This window comes from Budorcas taxicolor, unplaced genomic scaffold (genome assembly GCF_023091745.1).
Source record: "Budorcas taxicolor isolate Tak-1 unplaced genomic scaffold, Takin1.1 scaffold152, whole genome shotgun sequence".
Lineage (NCBI taxonomy): Eukaryota > Metazoa > Chordata > Mammalia > Artiodactyla > Bovidae > Budorcas > Budorcas taxicolor.
Window position 1 is genome coordinate 81,370 of NW_026291618.1, and position 19,530 is coordinate 100,899.

Here is a 19,530-nt window from a genome sequence, read left to right on the forward strand (position 1 = left end):
CAGTAAGGACATTTCCTAAAATGTACTTATATCCTTTCGGCCAGATGTAGCTGCCAGTTGAGTTCAGTTCAGTCACTCAGTCATGTCTGACTCATTGCGACCCCATAGACTGCAGCGTGCCAGGTTTCCATGTCCATCCCCAACTCCCGGAGCTTGCTCAAACTCATGTCCATTGAGTTGGTGATGCCATCCAACCATCTCATCCTCTGTCATCCCCTTCTTCTCCTGTCTTCAGTCTTTCCCAGCATTAGGGTCTTTTCCAGTGAGTCAATTCTTCGAATCAAGTGGCCAAAGTATTGGAGTTTCAGCTTCAGCAGAGGCTGGTAAATGTGACCTATGTATGCCAAATACTGACGTACCCAGAAAAATGTGATTTATATTATAACATAAAACTGAGAGAAGGCATAGAGACTGACAACTATTACTCCCTGATATAACTCACCCTGGGAGTCTAACATATTTAGATCATTCCCCAGAAATCCTCTGCTCTCATTCTGCTTGCACCTGCTTACTTCTCATGTAAGGGAACAGCTTCTCCAAAAGGTAGTTCCATGGTTTGTTAATCCTACTTAGCTTGGCTTATTTTCCTCCTAAATTCCTCCCATACCTTTCATTTCTCATCCCCCAGCTTCATTCATTTTCTTTTTACCATCCAATTTTAATAGACAACACAATTACTTCATTATAGAAAATTTAGAAAACACAGCAAAGCACTTAAACTTTTTTTTTAATATTCAAAAATCTCACCATTTAGAAATAACCACTTTTCAAATGTTAGTGTATAGCCATCTAGCATTTTCCTCAGGTAAATATATATATATATATATATATATATATATATATATATATATATATATTTATAAAGAAAGCCTAGCATACATAACTGTTTTTAATCTCTTCTGTTATACTTAACAGTATGAGTAACTCTTATGTTGTTAATTATAGATCAACATCATCAACTTTAATGATTGCAGGGTTTTCCATTGTATGGGTGTATCATAATTTATTCAGCTGTTTCTGTTTATACACAACACTGTGTTAAACCTCCTAATACATACATCTCAGCTCATTTACCCACCAAATGAGCTGTGTTCCTGTGGTTGTCTGTCTCCCCAGGGACCAGCAGAAAAGCACTGGTCTGCCATCCCATTAGCAATACGGTGCTGTTCGGGTCTTATCTCGATCCCTAAGCTGTTTGCAGTTCATTTCTAAATGAACATTGAAGACTCAGAAGGTCCTTGAAGAACTGAATTAATGTCTCCTTACCTCCCCCTCATAAATAGCAAGACTGTCCCCAGCCAAGGGGCTACTCCACCCGATGACTGAGGAAAACACAAAACACAATACAATTAGAGGTAACACTGAAGGGCTTTCTATAAAACCCAAGGTACTAGAACTTTCCATTTGTCAAACTGACTTCAAGCAAGACCAGAGTGAGACTGTTTCTCTGTGGAGAAACCAGTTTCAATTAGGAAAAAAATGCATTTGACTGAAATAATTGTTTAGACTGACAACTGATTTGACAAATAACAATTCTTTTGCTGATTATTTTTAAGTGATGATTGATTTCTGATTGTTAATTTGTCTTAGTTGTGCTTGCTAAAGACACAAACACACAGGGGGTTTTCAGTTTCTAGACAAGGCTGGAGACAAATTATGGTGTATCATTCTCACATAGCACTTTCTATTTTCAGGGAGTTTTCACCTCAGTTTTCTTCCCATTAACACTGAGGAGTAGGTAGAACTGATATCATTAGCCCTACATTACAGATGATCATTCTAAGAAGTGTCATCTGTTGAGCACATTCTGTGCACAATATGAAGTAATACACAAATGCATCATTAATATCCTTTAGTCCTCACAGCAACTCTAATAAGGTAGATATTGTTATCACTTCATCTTATAAGTGAACATGGTTTAAGAAAGATGAAATAACTTGACTGTAGTCACACAAGAGCAAAGAGGTGAAGCCAGAATTCAAAATCAGTATTCCTAGCAAGAGTCACAGTCTTACCCAAGTTCCCATAGTTGCAGAGTCAAGTTCAAAGTCCTGCTCCCTGCATAGTGATTAAGAACAGGGTCTCTAAAATCAGATTGTCTGAGTTCAACCCCATATCACCATTTCCCAGCTGTGCCACCTTAAGTGAGTTACTACACCCCTGTGCCTCAGTCACTCCACCTTAGAAACGGGGATAATACTGTCTGTCTCAAAGGTTAAACAAGGTAATCCACCTATGGCACTTAGTGCATGGAAAGTACTCTGTACTTAGTAACTAATGTGACCCCCTTGGTCCCTCCAGCCTCTAAGCCATACATATTTTCTTGATCTGTGTCACTGCAGGTGCCTCGAGCGAAGGCCTTATGCAACTACCGAGGGCAGAATCCTGGTGACCTGAGGTTTAATAAGGGAGATGTCATCCTCCTCCGAAGACAGCTGGATGAGAACTGGTACCAGGGGGAAATTAATGGAGTCAGTGGAGTCTTCCCAGCCAGCTCCGTGGAGGTCATCAAGCAGCTGCCCCAGCCACCCCCACTGTGCCGGGCCCTCTACAACTTCGACCTTCGTGACAAGGACAGGAGTGAGAACCAGGACTGCCTGACCTTCCTCAAGGTGAGGATCTGAGAAGCCACCAAAGTCACCAGTGATCACATAAAGGCTGTGGCAGAACTTAAGTTGTTTGTTTAATATTTGTTGATTTTTTAAAATTACATGTTATACAGGCTTCCCTGGTAGCTCAGTGGTAAAGAATCCACCTGCCAATGCAGGAGACACAGGTTTGATCCCTGGCTTAGGAAGATCTCCCGAAGGAGGAAATGGCAACCCACTCCAGTATTCTTGCCTGGAGAATCCCATGGACAGAGGAACCTGGTGGGCTACAGTCCATGGGGTCTTAAAAAGTCGGACACAACTTAGTGACTAAACATCAGTGAACAGCGTGTGCCTATATATGTTATGTGTTTGTATACTTCAAACTATATGGAGGTGAAGTCACCAGAGAAATCTAACAGGAGTCTGATGGAGGTCCTCAAACATTTGTATTGCAATTATGAAACTAAGTATCCATACCCTCATTCATTCATTCATTCTGCAGTCACTTGTGACCACCTGTTCTTTTCAGACACTGGGGAGACAGCATGAACAAGTCACAGCATCTGTGCTTGGGCAGAGTAGTGGGAGAAACAGATGGTTAGACAGAAAATTGTAAACATAGTTTAATAGCATGCTCTCTAGAATTACGGATCTTACCTCTTCATTGAGTGTCTGTAAGGATATTCTTGCTGACCAAGGTCACTACTGCTTGTTTACAACACTATTTTGTCTGTAGACATTGCCTTCAAAACACTCCAAACAGCAACTACTGAAGCCTGCATGCCTAGAGCCTGTGCTCCTCAACATCAGAAGCCGCCGCAATGAGAAGCCTGCACACCACAACAAAGAATGACCCTCACTCTCTGCAACTAGAGAAACTCCGTGTGTAGCAACAAAGACCCATCACAACCATAGATAAATAAGTACATTTCTAAAAACCACTCCAAACACACACAATAACATAATTATATCTTTACACATAAATAACCTCTTACAAGATATATTTTCCAAGGACATCAGTTACCCTACGATTTTTTTTACCTCTCTTTTTTATTGGCTGATTCTTCACCATTTGCAAGTAACAAGTCTGCTGAAGTCTAGACCATAGCCATCCCTGTATATTCAGGGTGAGGGGGGTGGATCCAGGACACACTGAGTCCTGAGGATGCAGGGTCCGTGGATTCAGAGGGTCAACTGTACTCTAAGTCTCAAATCTGAGCAACCTCCGGGAGGTAGTGAGGACAGGGAAGCCTGGTATGCTGCAGTCCATTGGGCTGCAAAGAGTTAGCAACGTAGCAACTGAGCAACAACAAAATTCAGTACTTATTATTCCCTAAACATTCACATTTTCTCATAGAAACTAAAGTTGGGGTAATTTTTATTCTTTGCAACTTAAGTCAAATACAAGTGCAAGTAACACTGCTACAGTAAGTTCAGGAAAAGTCTTTTGTTTTGTAAAACATTTTTATTCCATCACTCCCTGAAATGAGATTTGCTTCAGATTCCCTCAGACCAGATAACTTCACTGTCCTCCATATTATGAAATACTGATCTTTGTTATTGTCTTCACACCTCAGAGTGAGTCCCCTAAAACATACCATTCAGTAGCTGACCTGCACATTTTATACTTTTGCTACAGCCAGAGGACAGCAGTTCAATTCCACAAGCGTTTATTGAGTATTTACTTTATGCCTGGCATTAGACACTGAACTCTGGGGACACAGCCAGAGGAAGATATAGGCAGGGAGCATATCTGCTTTTGTGTCCCCTCTCTGGGAATTTGCAAACTGGGACACTTACCCAAGAACTTGCTCATTCATTGAATTCATCCATGTACCAGGCTGTCTATGCAGATACAGTGAAGAGTCATTGTCCATATCTTCATGGAGCCAGCAGTCTAGTGGAAGGAGCAGACACATAAATGGGAAATTATGACAAAGGACTCAGAAGAGACGATTTGCTCCCTCCCAGAAGATTATCAGTGCTTCCCCAACGGCTCATCATTAAAGAATCTGTCTGCCAATTCAGGAGACACTGGTTTGATCCTTGGGTTGGGAAGATCCCTTGGAGGAGAAAATGGTAGCCTGCTCCAGTATTCTTGCCCAGAAAATCCAATGAACAGAGAGCCTGTCGGGCTATAGTTCACAGAGTCACAAACAGTCTGACACGACTGAGCACAGCACAGTGGCAGAAGGCTGTCATAGGCTGAGACTTCACTGGGAAATCTCATGGTCTTCCTAAATTCAGCATGTCTAAAAAAAAACTCAAGATCTTTTCTCCCAAAGCTACTCTTTTCCTGGTATTTTCTGTCTCAGTAAATTTTCCAGTTTATTCACACTTGCATTCATTCATTCACCCATGCATGCACTCAAGAAATACTGTTTAAAAATTGTGAATCACTGTGTTGTACACCTGAAACTTATATTGCACATCAACTATACCTCAATTAAAAAAAAATATAAAAACTGATTGGTTGACTGCTAAAAGGAAGCCACTGTATAAGGTCCTGGGGACAAAAATGATCAAGATAGATCCAGGCCCTACAGACACAGAGTTTATGGTTCGATGGGATAGACAGACAATATAGCAATCGTAACATAAACATGTGTAATTGCAGATTATAATAAGGACAAAGAAATCTAAGAAACGGTACAGTGCCATAATGAGTTTAGATTTGGATTCATCTACATTACTAAGGGACATAGATCAGAGAGATCAGTGGATGAATATTCAGATTTAGATGGATGAATATTCAGACTTAGATCGATGAACAGGTGTGGACATGGAAAGATGTTCCTGACATGATATTAAGGGAAAAAAACAACGTATCCTATATGACTTCATTTGAATGAATACAAAAGAAGCCAAATGAATATACATGCTAGAGTCAGAGTGGAGGTAACCTCTTGCTAGGTGTCAGGGAAAAGCACGAGAGCCATCTAGGTGCTGGAAATATTCATCTCTGTTGCTCCAGATCGGGGCTTTGTGGATATATTCAACTTAAAAACTTCATCAAGCTTTACATCTAAAATATTTATGCTTTATTGTATGCCTGTATACATGTTTTTGAAAAAGTTTTTAAATTTTTAATTTCTAATTTTTATATTAAATATAAAATATATTATAATTTTATATATTTATTTATATATTTTTTAATCTTCATATAAAAGAACCTGGGGAAAAAACATGTTAACCAAGAGGTTAACACTGATTGTATCTATATTGTGATAGAATTCTTTATTTTGCCTATTTATGTTTCCAAATGTTTCTACAAATCTCCATATAACCTTTGATAATAAAAACTTGAATAAAAAGCCATTTTGTGTTTGATACATTAAAAATTGAACATGTTCTGAAAAGTGTTCAAAATCAGAATACAATGCATTCTTCCTTTTGCTAAGTCTGTCTCCCTACGTCTTCCATGTTGATTTCTCATCAGATTAATTTAAATGAAAAGCCCTGATTCTGCAGGTGATGGAAAATTAGAGACATTTCCAAGTTTTCTTAATGGATTTCCTTGATACTCCAGATTATTTCTACTCCTCTTTTGGTCTTAGTGACCCAAATACTGCCCTTAATGGAGAAAAGAGTATTTTAGCAGAGAGATTTTATAAATAGATTATGAAAGAGTTACCTTACTTGCACCTTACACTGTCTGAGATTCCAAGCTGATCTCCATGGAAAGCTTTCCCTCCCAGAAAACTGAGAGTAAATGCTAACCAAGAGACTTTCTCTCTTTCAGGATGATATCATCACTGTGATCAGCCGAGTGGATGAGAACTGGGCAGAAGGCAAGTTGGGAGATAAAGTCGGTATCTTCCCAATCTTGTTTGTGGAGGTACGTGACTATCAAATCTACATCTGATGCGAGGTTAGAATTATACATGGACTACAGTGATGCCTGAGAGAATTTTCTATTTGATATGAGGCTTATTTCACAACTAACTAAAGTCTTGAAAGATGCTAGTCCATAATACCCGTTTCTGAACTTCTCTGCTGGTCCAGCGGTTAAGACTCCATGATTCCAGTGCAGGGGGCACAGGTTTGATCCCTGGTCCAGGAACTAGTGTCCCATATGCCATGCTGTGAGGCCAAAAACAGTTTTTTTTATTACAAAACACCCATTTCTGGCAACAGTGTGGGAAAATAGGCCTTTTCATTCTGCTGATGGGAGTACAAATCACTGTCATCTCTCATCTGCAGACTCAAACTCTTATCAAGAATATTGAAAATGTACATCTCCTGTGAGTCATGAATTCCACCCATGAGAGTTGATTATAAGGAAATAATAAAACAAATGTGCTAAGAAGTATGTACAAAATGCACAAAAATGTTTACCATAGCATTGTGCATAGTGGTGAAAAGTCAGAATATGGATTTAGTTTTTAATTATGGTGATGGAAAAATACAAGCCCACTAAAAATAAAATGTTTAAAGATAACACTCAATATCAGGGAGTATCTGGCATTATGGAAAGATGTTTGTGATTTATTGTTCAGTTCAGTTATATCAGTAGCTCAGTTGTGTTCAACTCTTTGCAGCCCTATGGACTGCAACACACCAGGCTTCCCTGTCCATCACCAACTCCCAGAGCTTGCTCAAACTCATATCCATTGACTCGGTGGTACCATCCAACCATCTCATCTTCTGTCGTCCCCTTCTCCTCCTGCCTTCAATCTTTCCCAGCATCAGGGACTTTTCCAAGGAGTCAGTTCTTTGCAGCAGGTGGACAAATTATTGGAGCTTCAGCTTCAGCATCAGCCCTTCCAATGAATATTCAGAACTGATTTCCTTTAGGATGGACTGATTGGATCTCCTTGCAGTCCAAGGGACTCTCAAGAGTCTTCTCCAACACCACAGTTCAAAAGCATCAATTCTTCGGTGCTCAGATTTCTTTACGTCCAATTCTCACATCCATACATGACTACTGGAAAAACCATAGGTTTGATTAGACGGACCTTTGTCGGCAAAGTAATGTCTCTGCTTTTTAATATGCTGTCTAGGTTGGTTATAGCTTTTCTTCCAAGGAGCAAGCATCTTTTAATTTCATGGCTGCAGTCACCATCTGCAGTGATTTTGGAGCCCAAAAAAATAAAGTCTGTCACTGTTTCCATTGTTTCCCCATCTATTTGCTATGAAGTGATGGGACCAGGTGCCATGATCTTAGTTTTCTGAATGTTGAGTTTTAAGCCAACTTTTCAGTCTCCTCTTTCACTTTCATCAAGAGGCTTTTTAGTTCTTCTTCACTTTCTGCCATAAGGGTGGTGTCATCTGCATATCTGAGGTGATTGATATTTCTCCCAGCAATCTTGATTCCAGCTTGTGCTTCATCCAGCCCAGAGTTTCTCATGATGTACTCTACATATAAGTTAAATAAATCAAGGTGACATTATACAGCCTTGATGTACTCCTTTCCCAATTTGGCACCAGTCCATTGTTCCATGTACAGTTCTAACTGTTGCTTCTTGACCTGTGTACAGATTTCTCAGGAGGCAGGTAAAGTGGTCTGGTATTATCTCTTTAAGAATTTTCCACAGTTTGTTGTGATCCATACAGTCAAAGGCTTCGGCATACTTAGTGAAGCAGAAGTAGATGCTTTTCTGAAACTCTCTTGCTTTTTCAATGATCCAACAGATGTTACCAATTTGATCTCTGGTTCCTCTGCCTTTTCTAAATCCAGCTTGAACATCTGGAAGTTCTAGATTCATGTACTGTTGAAGCCTGGCTAGGAGAATTTTGAGCATTACTTTGCTAAGCATCTGCCTGCAGTGCGGGAGACCCAGGTTTGATCCCTGGGTTGGGGAGATCCCCCAGAGAAGGAAATGGCAACCCACTCCAGTATCTTGCCTGGAAAATTCCATGGACTGAGTAGCCTGGTGGGCTACAGTCTATGGGGTCGCAAAGAGTCAGACACGAGTGAGTGACTTCACTTCACTTTTGCTAGCGTGTGACATGAGTGCAATTGTGTGGTAGACTGAACTTTCTTTGGCATTGCCTTTCTTTGGAATTGGAATAAAAACTGACCTTCTCCAGTCCTGTGGCCACTGCTGAGTTTTCCAAATTTGCTGGCATATTGAGTGCAGCACTTTAATAGCATCATCTTTTAGGATTTGAAATAGCTCAACTGAAATTCCATCACCTCCACTAGCTTTGTTCGTAATGATGCTTCCTAAGACCCACTTGTCTCTGCGCTCCAGGATGTCTGGCTCTAGGTGAGTGATCACACCATCGTGATTATCTGGGTCGTGAAGATCTCTTTTGTTTAGTTCTTCTGTGTATTCTTGCCACCTCTTCTTACTATCTTCTGTTTCTGTAGGTCCATAGCATTTCTCTCCTTTATTGTTCCCATCTTTGCATGAAATGTTCCCTTGATATCTCTAATTTTCTTGAAGAGATCTCTAGTCTTTCCCATTCTATTGTTTTCCTCTATTTCTTTGCACTGGTCACTTAGGATTCTTAACTAAAATAAATTTTAATGCTTGTAGAGTTTCAGATTTAGAAAATGAAGTTCTAGAGTTCTGTTTCTCAACAATATGACTGTGACTATAATTAACATTACCAAATTGTATACTTAAAGATGATGATTATAGTAAATTTGCTATGTATTTTTTCATCACAGTTTTAAAAAAGCAAAGTAACTGCATGAAACTAGCTTTATAAATGTGTGTGTGTGTGCATAAATGGATAAAGGACTGGAAGAATATGTTCCAAGATATTAACAGTGGTGATCACCAGATGGTATGATTCTAAATGATTTTCATTTTTTTCTCCCACCCTGTATTTTGTAAATCTTCAGAAATTAGCCCATATTACTTCTTTTTTTTTTCTACTCTAAAAGAAAGAACGAACACCTGTTAGGTTATCTCCCTGTTTCTCCAGATAATATATCATCTATAGCCTCTAACCTCTCTAGCTGTCAGCCTCACCCCAGCTTGAAGCAGGTTATCACCAATTTGAAAGAGAGATTTCATTGTTTAACTACATTTGTGGAGTGCTTACCAAGCACAAAGCTTTAAAAGTGAGCAGTGCCGAGCTATAAAAGAAGTAAAAGGTGTACTCTTGGCCCTCTAGTAGGGTGGGGTGAAACAAAGCAGAGGCCGAGTTGCAGAGAAGTGACCAGCATTTCCATTTGAAGAGCCAGAGCAGGTTGTGAAAGGAGTGCCCAGAACACAGCCCAGTTGTGGGGTTCCCTCTATACCACCCCCTACTCAATCTGTATGGAAGGAAGGAAAGATGGAAGGGAGGGAAAGAGGAAGGGCCCAGAGAGGCTGGGCCTCCTACTCTCACCACCAAATGATAGTGCTTTTTCTCTTGTTGAAGCCCCATCCAGGTATACCCACCCAGTTCTCTACTTGTTCAATTTCACTCATTTTATGAGGCTCAGCTAGAAACCTATTTTTCCATAAAATTCCAGTAACTAGTTGGAACATTTAGCTGTCTCTTTCTTCTCTGAACACCTGATTGTACTTCACAGGCTAGCCCAACACAGAGCAGATACTTTGTTAAATAATAATAATTTTAGCTTCACAAGCAAATGAATGAAAAAATATTTGGGAAATGTTCCAACTGACCAGGAAAAAAACTCAGAAAACCATCCTTTCAACATGACCTCATCCCTCATCCTAAATATATATTCAAGCATTCAACTAATTTTTCATTGAATGCCTGCTGTGTTAGGTCTTGTGCTAAGTTCTAGTGATACAAGTTAGATATGGGTCCCTAATTTCAAGGACTGTAAGGTGAGACATTAATGAGTAATTATAAGTGTGATGAATGATGCAAAATGTGAAGGAGAGGGAATTACTGGGGGGAAGAGGGTATGATGTGCAACTTACTTGAGTAGGGTGTTGGCAGATGCCTTGTAAGCCAAGATCTGACAGATGATTAGGAGTTGTTTAGGTAAGAATGGAGGAAAGAGAGTTTTGGGGACTGGAGGTAACATGTGCAAATGTCCTGCAGGATAAGGAAGTGTGGTAGCCTCCAAAGAACGAAAAAATACTAGAGCTGAAGCTTAGAGAGTAGGAGAGAGACAGGAAAACAAAACCAGGGAAACAAATGGGAACCAGACCAGAGGGGACCTTGTAAACCTTCCTGAATTAGTCAGGATGAGCCAGGTTATGCCATGGTAATCAACAGCCCCCATATCTCAGTGGCTTCACAAGAAAAGCTATATCCAATCCATATTACTTGCTCACCACGCAATGGTGAGAGGCTGTGCTCACAGAGTCATTGAGGAATGCTGCAGGATGAGGCTGGGCCATCTTAAAGCTATGCCATCTGGAACACATGGACTTCCTAGGTTTCAAGGCAGCGGAAGAGTAAAGAAGAGGGAGTTGTATACCAGCAAAGGCCTCAGCTCTGTGACGTTGGTCACTCCTACTCATGGTTCATTGGCCTGAATGAGTCACATAGTCCCTTCTGTCCTGAAACCAGCTGAGAAGTATAGGGGTCCACATGGAATATTTGCTGAGCATTCCTGCCATATCATAAGAAGTTTGAACTTGACCCAGAAATCAGTGGGCACAATTGAAATATTTAAAATGAGGCAGTGACTCCACCAGGTTTGGGTTTCTTTTTTTGATTATTATTTTTACTTTTTGGCTATGCTGGGCCTTCGGTGCTGCACATGGGCTTTCTCTAGCTGTGGAGAGAGGGGCTTCTCACTGTGGTGGCTTCTCTTGTTGGGGAGCACTGGATCTAGCCCCACAGACTTCACTTGTTGCTTCACGTGGACTGGATAGTTGCGGCTCACGGGTTCTAGAGCACAGGCTCAGCAGCTGTGGCACACAGGCTTGGTTGCTCCATGGCGTACGGAGTCCTCCCAGAGCAGGGATCAAACCCATGTGCCCTGCACTGGCAGGTGGATTCTTTACCCACCCGGGAAGTCCAGATTGGGGTTTCTTAAAGATTGCTCTGAATGCAGCGGGAAAAATGATTTGAGGAGGATATCCTGCATGGATATCCTGCATTTTAAAAAAAAAAAATTTTTTTTTTTTTAAAGCAGAAAGATCATGAGCTACTCCATCACTCAGTTAGAAAATGACTGTGGCTTTGACTAGCAGATTGGAAACAGTGGACAGATTCCAGGACCTGTTAGTAGGTAGATCCACAGGAGCAGGGGACGAGGGAGAGGATGTGGTCAGAGATAACACCCCGCTTTTGGCTTTGTGTGCCTAGGTCAGTGGTAGGGCCATCTGCTGGATGAGGCAGCACTTGGTGAAGAGGAGCAGTTATGATGTTTGGGAGATGATGGTTATGTCTCCAAGGACAGAGATCAGCTACAACTAATCCCTGTGCTGAGCTCAGTTTCTCCGTCAGGTCCGACTCTTTGCAACCCCATGGACTGTAGCCCACCAGGCTCCTCTGTTCATGGGATTCTCTAGGCAAGAATACTGGAGTGGTTTGCCATGCCCTCCTCCAGGGGATCTTCTCAACCCAGGGATCAAACCCAGTTCTCCTGCATTGCAGGCTGATTCTTTACCATCTGAGCCAGCAGGGAAGCCCAAGAATACTGGAGTGGGTAGCCTATCCCTTCTCCAGGGTAACTTCCCAACCCAGGAATTGAACTGGAGTCTCCTGCATTGTAGGTGTATTCTTTACCAGTTGAGCTACCAGGGAAGCCCCTCAACTAATCCCTAGCTGGATGCATAGGAGGTGCTTAAATTTTTGTAGATTAGAGCTTGCATAGTCCCTTGTATTATTTCAAGAAGCTTCTTCATCAGTATGGGAAAACAAGGCATCATTGATTTTATTACCCATTTCTGATACCCTTCTTTCCCAAAACGTCTGCATTTAATGATTATTCATTTGGATACTTTCCCCACCACTCCACCTCTAAAATTAGTGATTACAAGAACCCTCACGATCATCATCAAACTAGCCATCGCTTCATTTGTTCTTCTAATTGCTAGGAGGGGGAAAGATAATCAAGTGGTTGCTCTAATCTGGGAACCTGATTTTCAAAAATTACTTGAAATCCAAATTGAGCTTTTTAAAGCAGCACTTAAATGTTGACTCCAGTCATTTCATTAAGACCAGCACTTGCTGAGAACTCTTTAAATAAGTTTTGAACCACCAAGGCCATGCAGAACAACTGGAAGGCAGGAGAGCTTCCTTCTGGGAGCAGCAAGGTGGGGCGTTTTTGGCATCAACAGGATTTTTCTTGTTAATGTATCATTTGACTTATTGAATTGCACCTGGATAAAAGGTGCTAAAACAAATGCCAAGCTTATGCCAGTTTTTGTCAGGACTCCTCCTGCGGGGCCTGCCTGGGTCATGTGAACCTCGCTCAGCCCAATGAACCTCAAGGATATTGTTTTGAATGAGTGAGTGCAAATTGAAGAGCTCTGCAGTCCTTCCCCGACTGAGCTATTAATCACACTGGCAGAGGACAGCGAAGACCTACAGTCACATGGGGCTCTTTGTCTGTGTTGCTGATGGAAAACACTCACAGTGTTGCTCACCTAGGGACAGAAAAATTAAGTGGAACCAGAAAAAATATATATTTATTTCATTGTGGCTGTGAATGACCAGAAAGAACTTTACTCATTCAGCTCAGAGGGTGTGTTATCCCCTTCCTGGGGGAACAGTAGCAGGAGGTGTGCTCTGGGGGGAAGTGAGGCATGGTCCAGGCTGCCACTAGAACTGCCCTAAGTAACTTCAGTAATTTGCCAATTGATCACCCTCCTTCTGGCCTGACACTTCTGAATAGCAGCCAGAATGAGCTTTTGATGCATTTATTTTTGTTTATATACAGTAAAATGTGCTCTTTTAAGGGACAACTTAACCATTGTCTCCCAACATCATGATTGCTCCTCATCAGCAAACGTTACTTGATCCAGCAAATGGCTCTACTGCTGACCTAGGCACACAAATCAGAAAGTGGGACATGATGAATAACCACTTCCTCTCCCCGACCCCATGCTTCTGTCAAACTCCCAATCCTGTGGCTCTGCCTCCTGAAAGGCCCTGGAATCTGTCCACTTGTCTCCAATCTATTAGTCAAAGCCACAGTCATTTTCTAACTAAGTAATGGAGCAGCCTCTTAATAGGTCTTTCTGCTTTTCTGATAAATGTATACAGTATAACCACACCACCATCAAGATGTAAAATAGTTCCTACACATCCCCAAAAATACGAAGGCAGACTGCCCCTTTGAAGTCAGCTCCTTCCCTGACTCCTGCTCCCGGTAACCCCACTGATCTATGTTCTGCCCCTGCAGTTTTCCTTTTCCAGAAGGTCATAGAAATGGAATAGAAAAGAATGTAGCCTCCAGAGTCTGGCTCCCTTCACTTAGCATAGCACCTCTGAGGTTCACCCATGTTGTTGGGTGTATATGAAGCTCATCCATTTTTATTGTCAAGTCACATTCCACGGTAGGGATGTGCCAGAGTCAGTTACTCACTCACCAGCTGAAAGACACTGCGGTTGTTTCCAGTTGTTTGGCAGCTAACACTAAAGCAGCTATAAACACTTGCATGCCAGTTTTTGAGTGAGCCTAAGTTTTCATTTCTCTTGGGCAATTACCTAGGAGTGGGACTGCTGGGTCAGATGCTAAGTAAGAAACTGCCAAACCGTAGCATGAGCTTTTAAATAAAGGCATAAATCAGATCATGTCACCCTTCTACCCCAATCCTGCCAAAGGCTTCCTGTAACACTTAGAATAAACTTGAAGCCTCCCAGCCTGGTGTGATACAGCTCCTGCCTGTCTCCATGGTCTCCTCTTTACCACCTGCTCCTCGCTCCTTCTAGACCATTCTCCTTTCTGATTCTTTCACGTCTTTTTCTCAAACAGTCTGAGCTTGCCCCCTCTTGGGGATTTTTCCACTAGCTTACCCTGCTACCTGGCGTGTTTTTATCCCCACCTTTACATGGCTGGTTCCTTCTTGGCATCTGTGTCTTAGCTTGAATGTCACCTTCTCAGCAGGTCTTCCTTGACACCTCACCAAACTCCCCAAATCTGGGGCCTCCTCCCCCTGTCACTCTCTGACACATCAGAGCATTTATTACCGCCTGAACTTTATTTATTTATTCATTTGGTTGTGCTGGGTCTTAGTGGTGACACATGGATCTTTAGTTTTGGCAGGCAAACTCTTAGTTGCTGCTTATAGGATCTATGAATAGCTCCTATAATATTACCAGGAATGAAACCCATGCCCTCTGCATTGGGAGTAGGACGTTTTAGCCACTGGACCACCAGGGAAGTCCCTGCCTGATATTTTCTTGTTTAGCTGTTTATGTGCTGGCTCTGCCATGTATAAATCACCCCTTTGGGGTCTCAACTCTCTTATCTTTAAAGTAATAATGCCCCTTTCCCACTTGATGATTTTTTTCCCCAATAGTATAAGCTTCTGGAGACAGAAACTACATCTTCTTTAAAATTCTCTATCTCAACTCTATTAATCATCTTAATCATCTGAACATTTTCATTAGAAACTTCTTAATGAAAAAACATTTCTTAAATGAGCAAATTCCCTTTTCCCTCTATCGTTGAATTTCAGAATTAGAATGAGATGTGCAATTTTAGAGAGCAACTGGTGACAAGCATCATGATGAAGATACTTTTAACTGTCCTGGAAAGTTTATTCCCACCACCCCATTTGTCAGCATATTTCCAATTTCTGAAGGACATGAACTCATGGGCTGCTTGAAAGGCAGAGTATTCGAAAAATACAGTACAGTCAGTGGTGGTGCCGGTACTAGAACCAGCTGAAACTCGATGGCAAGGGCTGCTGTTAGGTTTACAGGAATCCTGCTAGACAGTGCTTACATGCGAGACAGTGGTAGATATTTACACCACAAATCATGGTAAGGTTGTCTGTCTGTTTTTCTGATGTACCAGCACTAAGAGGTATAGAACAAGAGAGGATGGAGATCAAAGTATTTAAAAGAAGCAGTAAAAGATGGTCTTAGCCTTAGATGATCCAGGGTCCTGAATGGATTTACATTCTGGTCAAACTTATCAAACGTGTGAACTTGAGCAACTTCATCCACCCATTCTTCCACAAATACTTATGGAACACCCACCCTGGGATACAGCAGAGAACACCCTGCCCTCAGGTAGCTAACAGTCCAGTGAAGGAAAGGAAGGCAAATGATTGCAGTGTACAGTGGGAAAGCATGGGGGCTTCGGGAACAATGAGAAGGACAAGCAGCTGAGTCAAGGTTGGGGGAGGGGCGACTCAGGGGGAGCTAGAAGAAAAGGGAAGGGTCTTCCAGGTAAGGGAAGCTGCGATGAGGCTCAGAGAGATAGGCAAATCAGAGCAGGGTATCATGGCTTGTTTTAAATTCTTCAGCCCTCAGTAGAGTTGTACCTACGTTGCAAGAGAGTTGTGAGAAAAGATTGATACAGTAGAGAGATTGGGACTTTATGGATAAAAGACGGAAACTGTCCAAGGAGTGACACTTGACGTGGTGGCATTGGAGCTGGCTTCAGACCAGCCTGGGTAAGGTAGAGCTGCTCACACGAGGTCAGGATGACTAAATTCGTATTGGATCTTTCATCTTTTCAGCCAAACCTCACCGCAAGACACCTTCTAGAGAAGAACAAAGGCCGTCCATCATCCCACATGAAAAACCTGTCCCTGGTGTCCTCCCCCTCCAGAGGCAAGGCAATCAACGCGCCCACCCTCCGAAGGGGCCCGGGATCCAGGAGGAAGGGGCCCAGCCAGTTCTCCATCACAACAGCCTTGAACACCCTCAATAGGATGGTGCATTCTCCCTCGGGGCGCCACATGGTGGAGATCAGCACCCCAGTGCTCATCAGCTCCAGCAACCCCTCTGTGATCACCCAGCATGCGGAGAAAGCAGATGCTTCTCCCAGCTCCATGGGACAGGTAGGGAACAAACCCCCAGGAGAAGGCCACTCTGGAGTTGGGCAAGTGGTCCACACCATGTCACAGGCAATACTGGATATTCAGTACCTTCTAAGCCCTTATAATGCGTTAATGATAACTAATGTCATATGTATTATATGTCAGAGCTGTCTTTACATGATCTCATTTCACCCTTGAAACAGCCTATGACCTAGGTATTATTATTATTATTGTTACCCCTGCTTTACAAATGAAAAGACAGGTTTAGAGGCAGGGGGTTGCTTTCCCATGCAAAGAGCCATGGCATGGTTCCTGCCCCTTAGAGAAGATCCCTCCTGAGCAATAATAGCATGGTTTCTGGGATCACAGTCTGACATTCACTGTTTCATCCTCTGGCAATGTGTCAGACATCACATGGAAGGGAAGGAAAAGAAAAAAAGAGAAACTATGGGTTACTGGGTGTTTTCAGGACTAGCTATATACTTTACAAGGCTCAATGAAAAGTGAAAATGCAGGTCAAAAATGATTAAGAATTTCAAGATGGCAACAGCAGAGCATCAAACCGAGTGAAGGGCCCTTTGGATGAGAGAGCCCCATGTGACTACACATGTCACACACTCATGAAGCCAGCCGTGGTGTGTTCCTATGACTCGTTTAATAAGATAATATATATAAAGTGCTTAGTACCGTGCCTGGCACACACTGAGTACCCAATAAGCATTAGCTCTTAATACTATTATTATTAATATTACCAGTTATTATTAAGCCTGGCCCCTGAATTGCCTACTGTAGGGAGATAAGCCAAAAAGCAATCCTGACCACCCGGCCACGCAGACATACTTCTAACAGCATGAGGCTATTTAGGTTGAAGGATGCTTTAAAAGATGAAGGACCGGAGATATGAGGAAAAGTAATTAAGAACTGCATGTCAGGTATTCTGCTATAAACACTCTTTGGAACCATGCAGGTGGCAACTTGAAAGGACAAACCTCAACCTGCAATTTTTTTTTAAGCTGTAAATCTTGTTTTTAAACATGATTCTCTACCTTGGGATTAAATGACTTAATTGGACTCTAATCCGTTATTAACAAGACAAGGAGGAGGAGAAAGTCAAGGGCTCCTCAAAGACCTGTGAGCTGGTCTAAAAGGAAAACAATCACTTCCAACAGCACTTCAGGCTTTATGCCACGTCTGCATCTCTAGAGGGCTGGCTGTGGATGTCATTCTGCCCGCCACTTGCATTACATACATACCGCACACACATACAGTTACACTCTCCCCTGCTTATACACTCTTCCTTCATTAAAAAAAAAAAACATGAATTTCCTTCACTTCCTACACACACATTCCAAATACTTTTTTACAAGTACACACACAGTTTGTGCCCAAAGTTCAACACTCCCTATACACACACACACACATTCTCCAACGTGGGGACCTAGTGACACACTTAAGTGAAAGACCAGCAGAATTTTCTGAAACCGTCCTTTCTATACAGACATAGGTATAGGAAGCACAGCCCACATCCTAGGCTAGCTAGGCTAGGGAGACCTAGGCTAGCTCACTCAGCTATAAGTTAGCTTTCCAAAGGATTTAGCCAAGAGTCACTTTTCATGTGCTTTTTAAGTTCTTTTTCCTGGTCAATTTACCTCATAGACAGAGAGGCTAGACCAAAGTAGAGAATCCTAGCAGGATTCCAAACAAGTATTAACTAAAAACTAACACGCTGTCAATTGTCTCGGACTCTTTGCAACTCCATGGACTGTAGCCCGCCAGGCTCCTCTGTCCAGGGAATTTTCCAGGCAAGAATACTGGAGCGGGTTGCCATGCCCTCCTCCGGGGGATCTTCCTCACCCAGAAATTGAACCTGCATCTCTTGCGTCTCCTGCAGTGGTAGGTGGATTCTTTACCTCTGATGCCACCTGAGAAGCCCAGGTATTAGGTGGCCAAAAAGTTCATTCAGGTTTCTGTACCATCTTATGAAAAACCCCAACTGAACTTTTTGATCAATCCAACAGTATTTCTTCTTAATTTTCACAAATGGTGAGAATTCCAAAGTGTAGCTTTGGCATATCCTGTCCCCAAGGAACCACTGCACAGTTCTGATAGCCTTTTCTAGATTCAGATGGTGTGGGATTATCAGTATTTCTACATTTGCCCAGATATTGTCAAAAACACCCTTGTAAAATGTCCCACCTAAGAGCTATATCTAAAGATGAGGAGCAAGTTGAGCCAGTGACAAGGTCTCCTATTTCCTTTGCCTCTAATGTCCTTCAGAGCTGTGACTGGATCTGGCTTCTCAAGCCCCTCCTTCCTTCCACATCCCAGCACCATCTGTGGTACATAGTCCCTAGTAGGTTCTCAGTAAATCAAGGAATCAAGACATTTGACTTAAACATCTGGGCAGATAGTAGTGACATATACATAGAGAGGGAAGACGGGAGGAGGAATTGTTTTCCATAGAAAGACCACAGGTCATTGTAACTCTTCCAGCCAGTAGACATCTGTTGAGTGCTTACAGTGTACTAGTAACCATAGCAAGTCCTAGGTATTCTATACCAAAACAATAAGAACAGCAATAATAATCTCAGACATTTATTGAAAGTAAAAGGATAGGAAGGAGGGAGGGAAGGAGGGGAGGAAGGAAGGAGGGAGGGGAAGAAGGAAGGAAGGACAGGAGGAGGGAGGGGTTTTCTTTCTTGCCAGTCTCCTGAGTGCTGCCCTGCATTCTAAAATACGGTAAGAGCCTTTGTAGGAGACGTATTCTTACCACTTTATAGCAAAGTAATTAAGGCCCCAAAAGAAAAATGGTTTGGCCAAAGTTCATGTAATTAGTGACCAGTAAGAGTCTGTATTGACCCTAGAATCATGTGACTCTGGCTCATGGACTCTTGTCACCCCACTATGCCATCAGCAAAGATGTCATCAGGCAAAACCATTACATCAATGTTGATTATCTTGAAAGTCTTCAGCCTCCCTTTTCTTGCTTATCTTCATTTGACTCCCTGTAGACTCCAAGGCCTTCCATTATTCTCTTACCTGCCCACCCCTCAGTAAAGAATTTGCCCTAAGCCTTCTGCCCCTCAAGAAGGTCTTCATTTAATATCACTTTGTTCCTTTATGAA

General features: G+C 42.1%; 1 protein-coding gene across 1 annotated transcript in view; it reads left to right on the forward strand.

Moving 5' to 3' along the window:
- Positions 1-19,530, forward strand: part of LOC128071110 (E3 ubiquitin-protein ligase SH3RF2) — a 131,191-nt gene that overhangs the window by 63,157 nt on the left and 48,504 nt on the right. Inside the window, exons 3-5 of the mRNA XM_052664073.1 lie at positions 2,343-2,612; positions 6,334-6,429; positions 16,103-16,426. Coding sequence (XP_052520033.1) covers positions 2,343-2,612; positions 6,334-6,429; positions 16,103-16,426 — 690 coding nt within the window. The remainder of the gene's footprint in view (positions 1-2,342; positions 2,613-6,333; positions 6,430-16,102; positions 16,427-19,530) is intronic.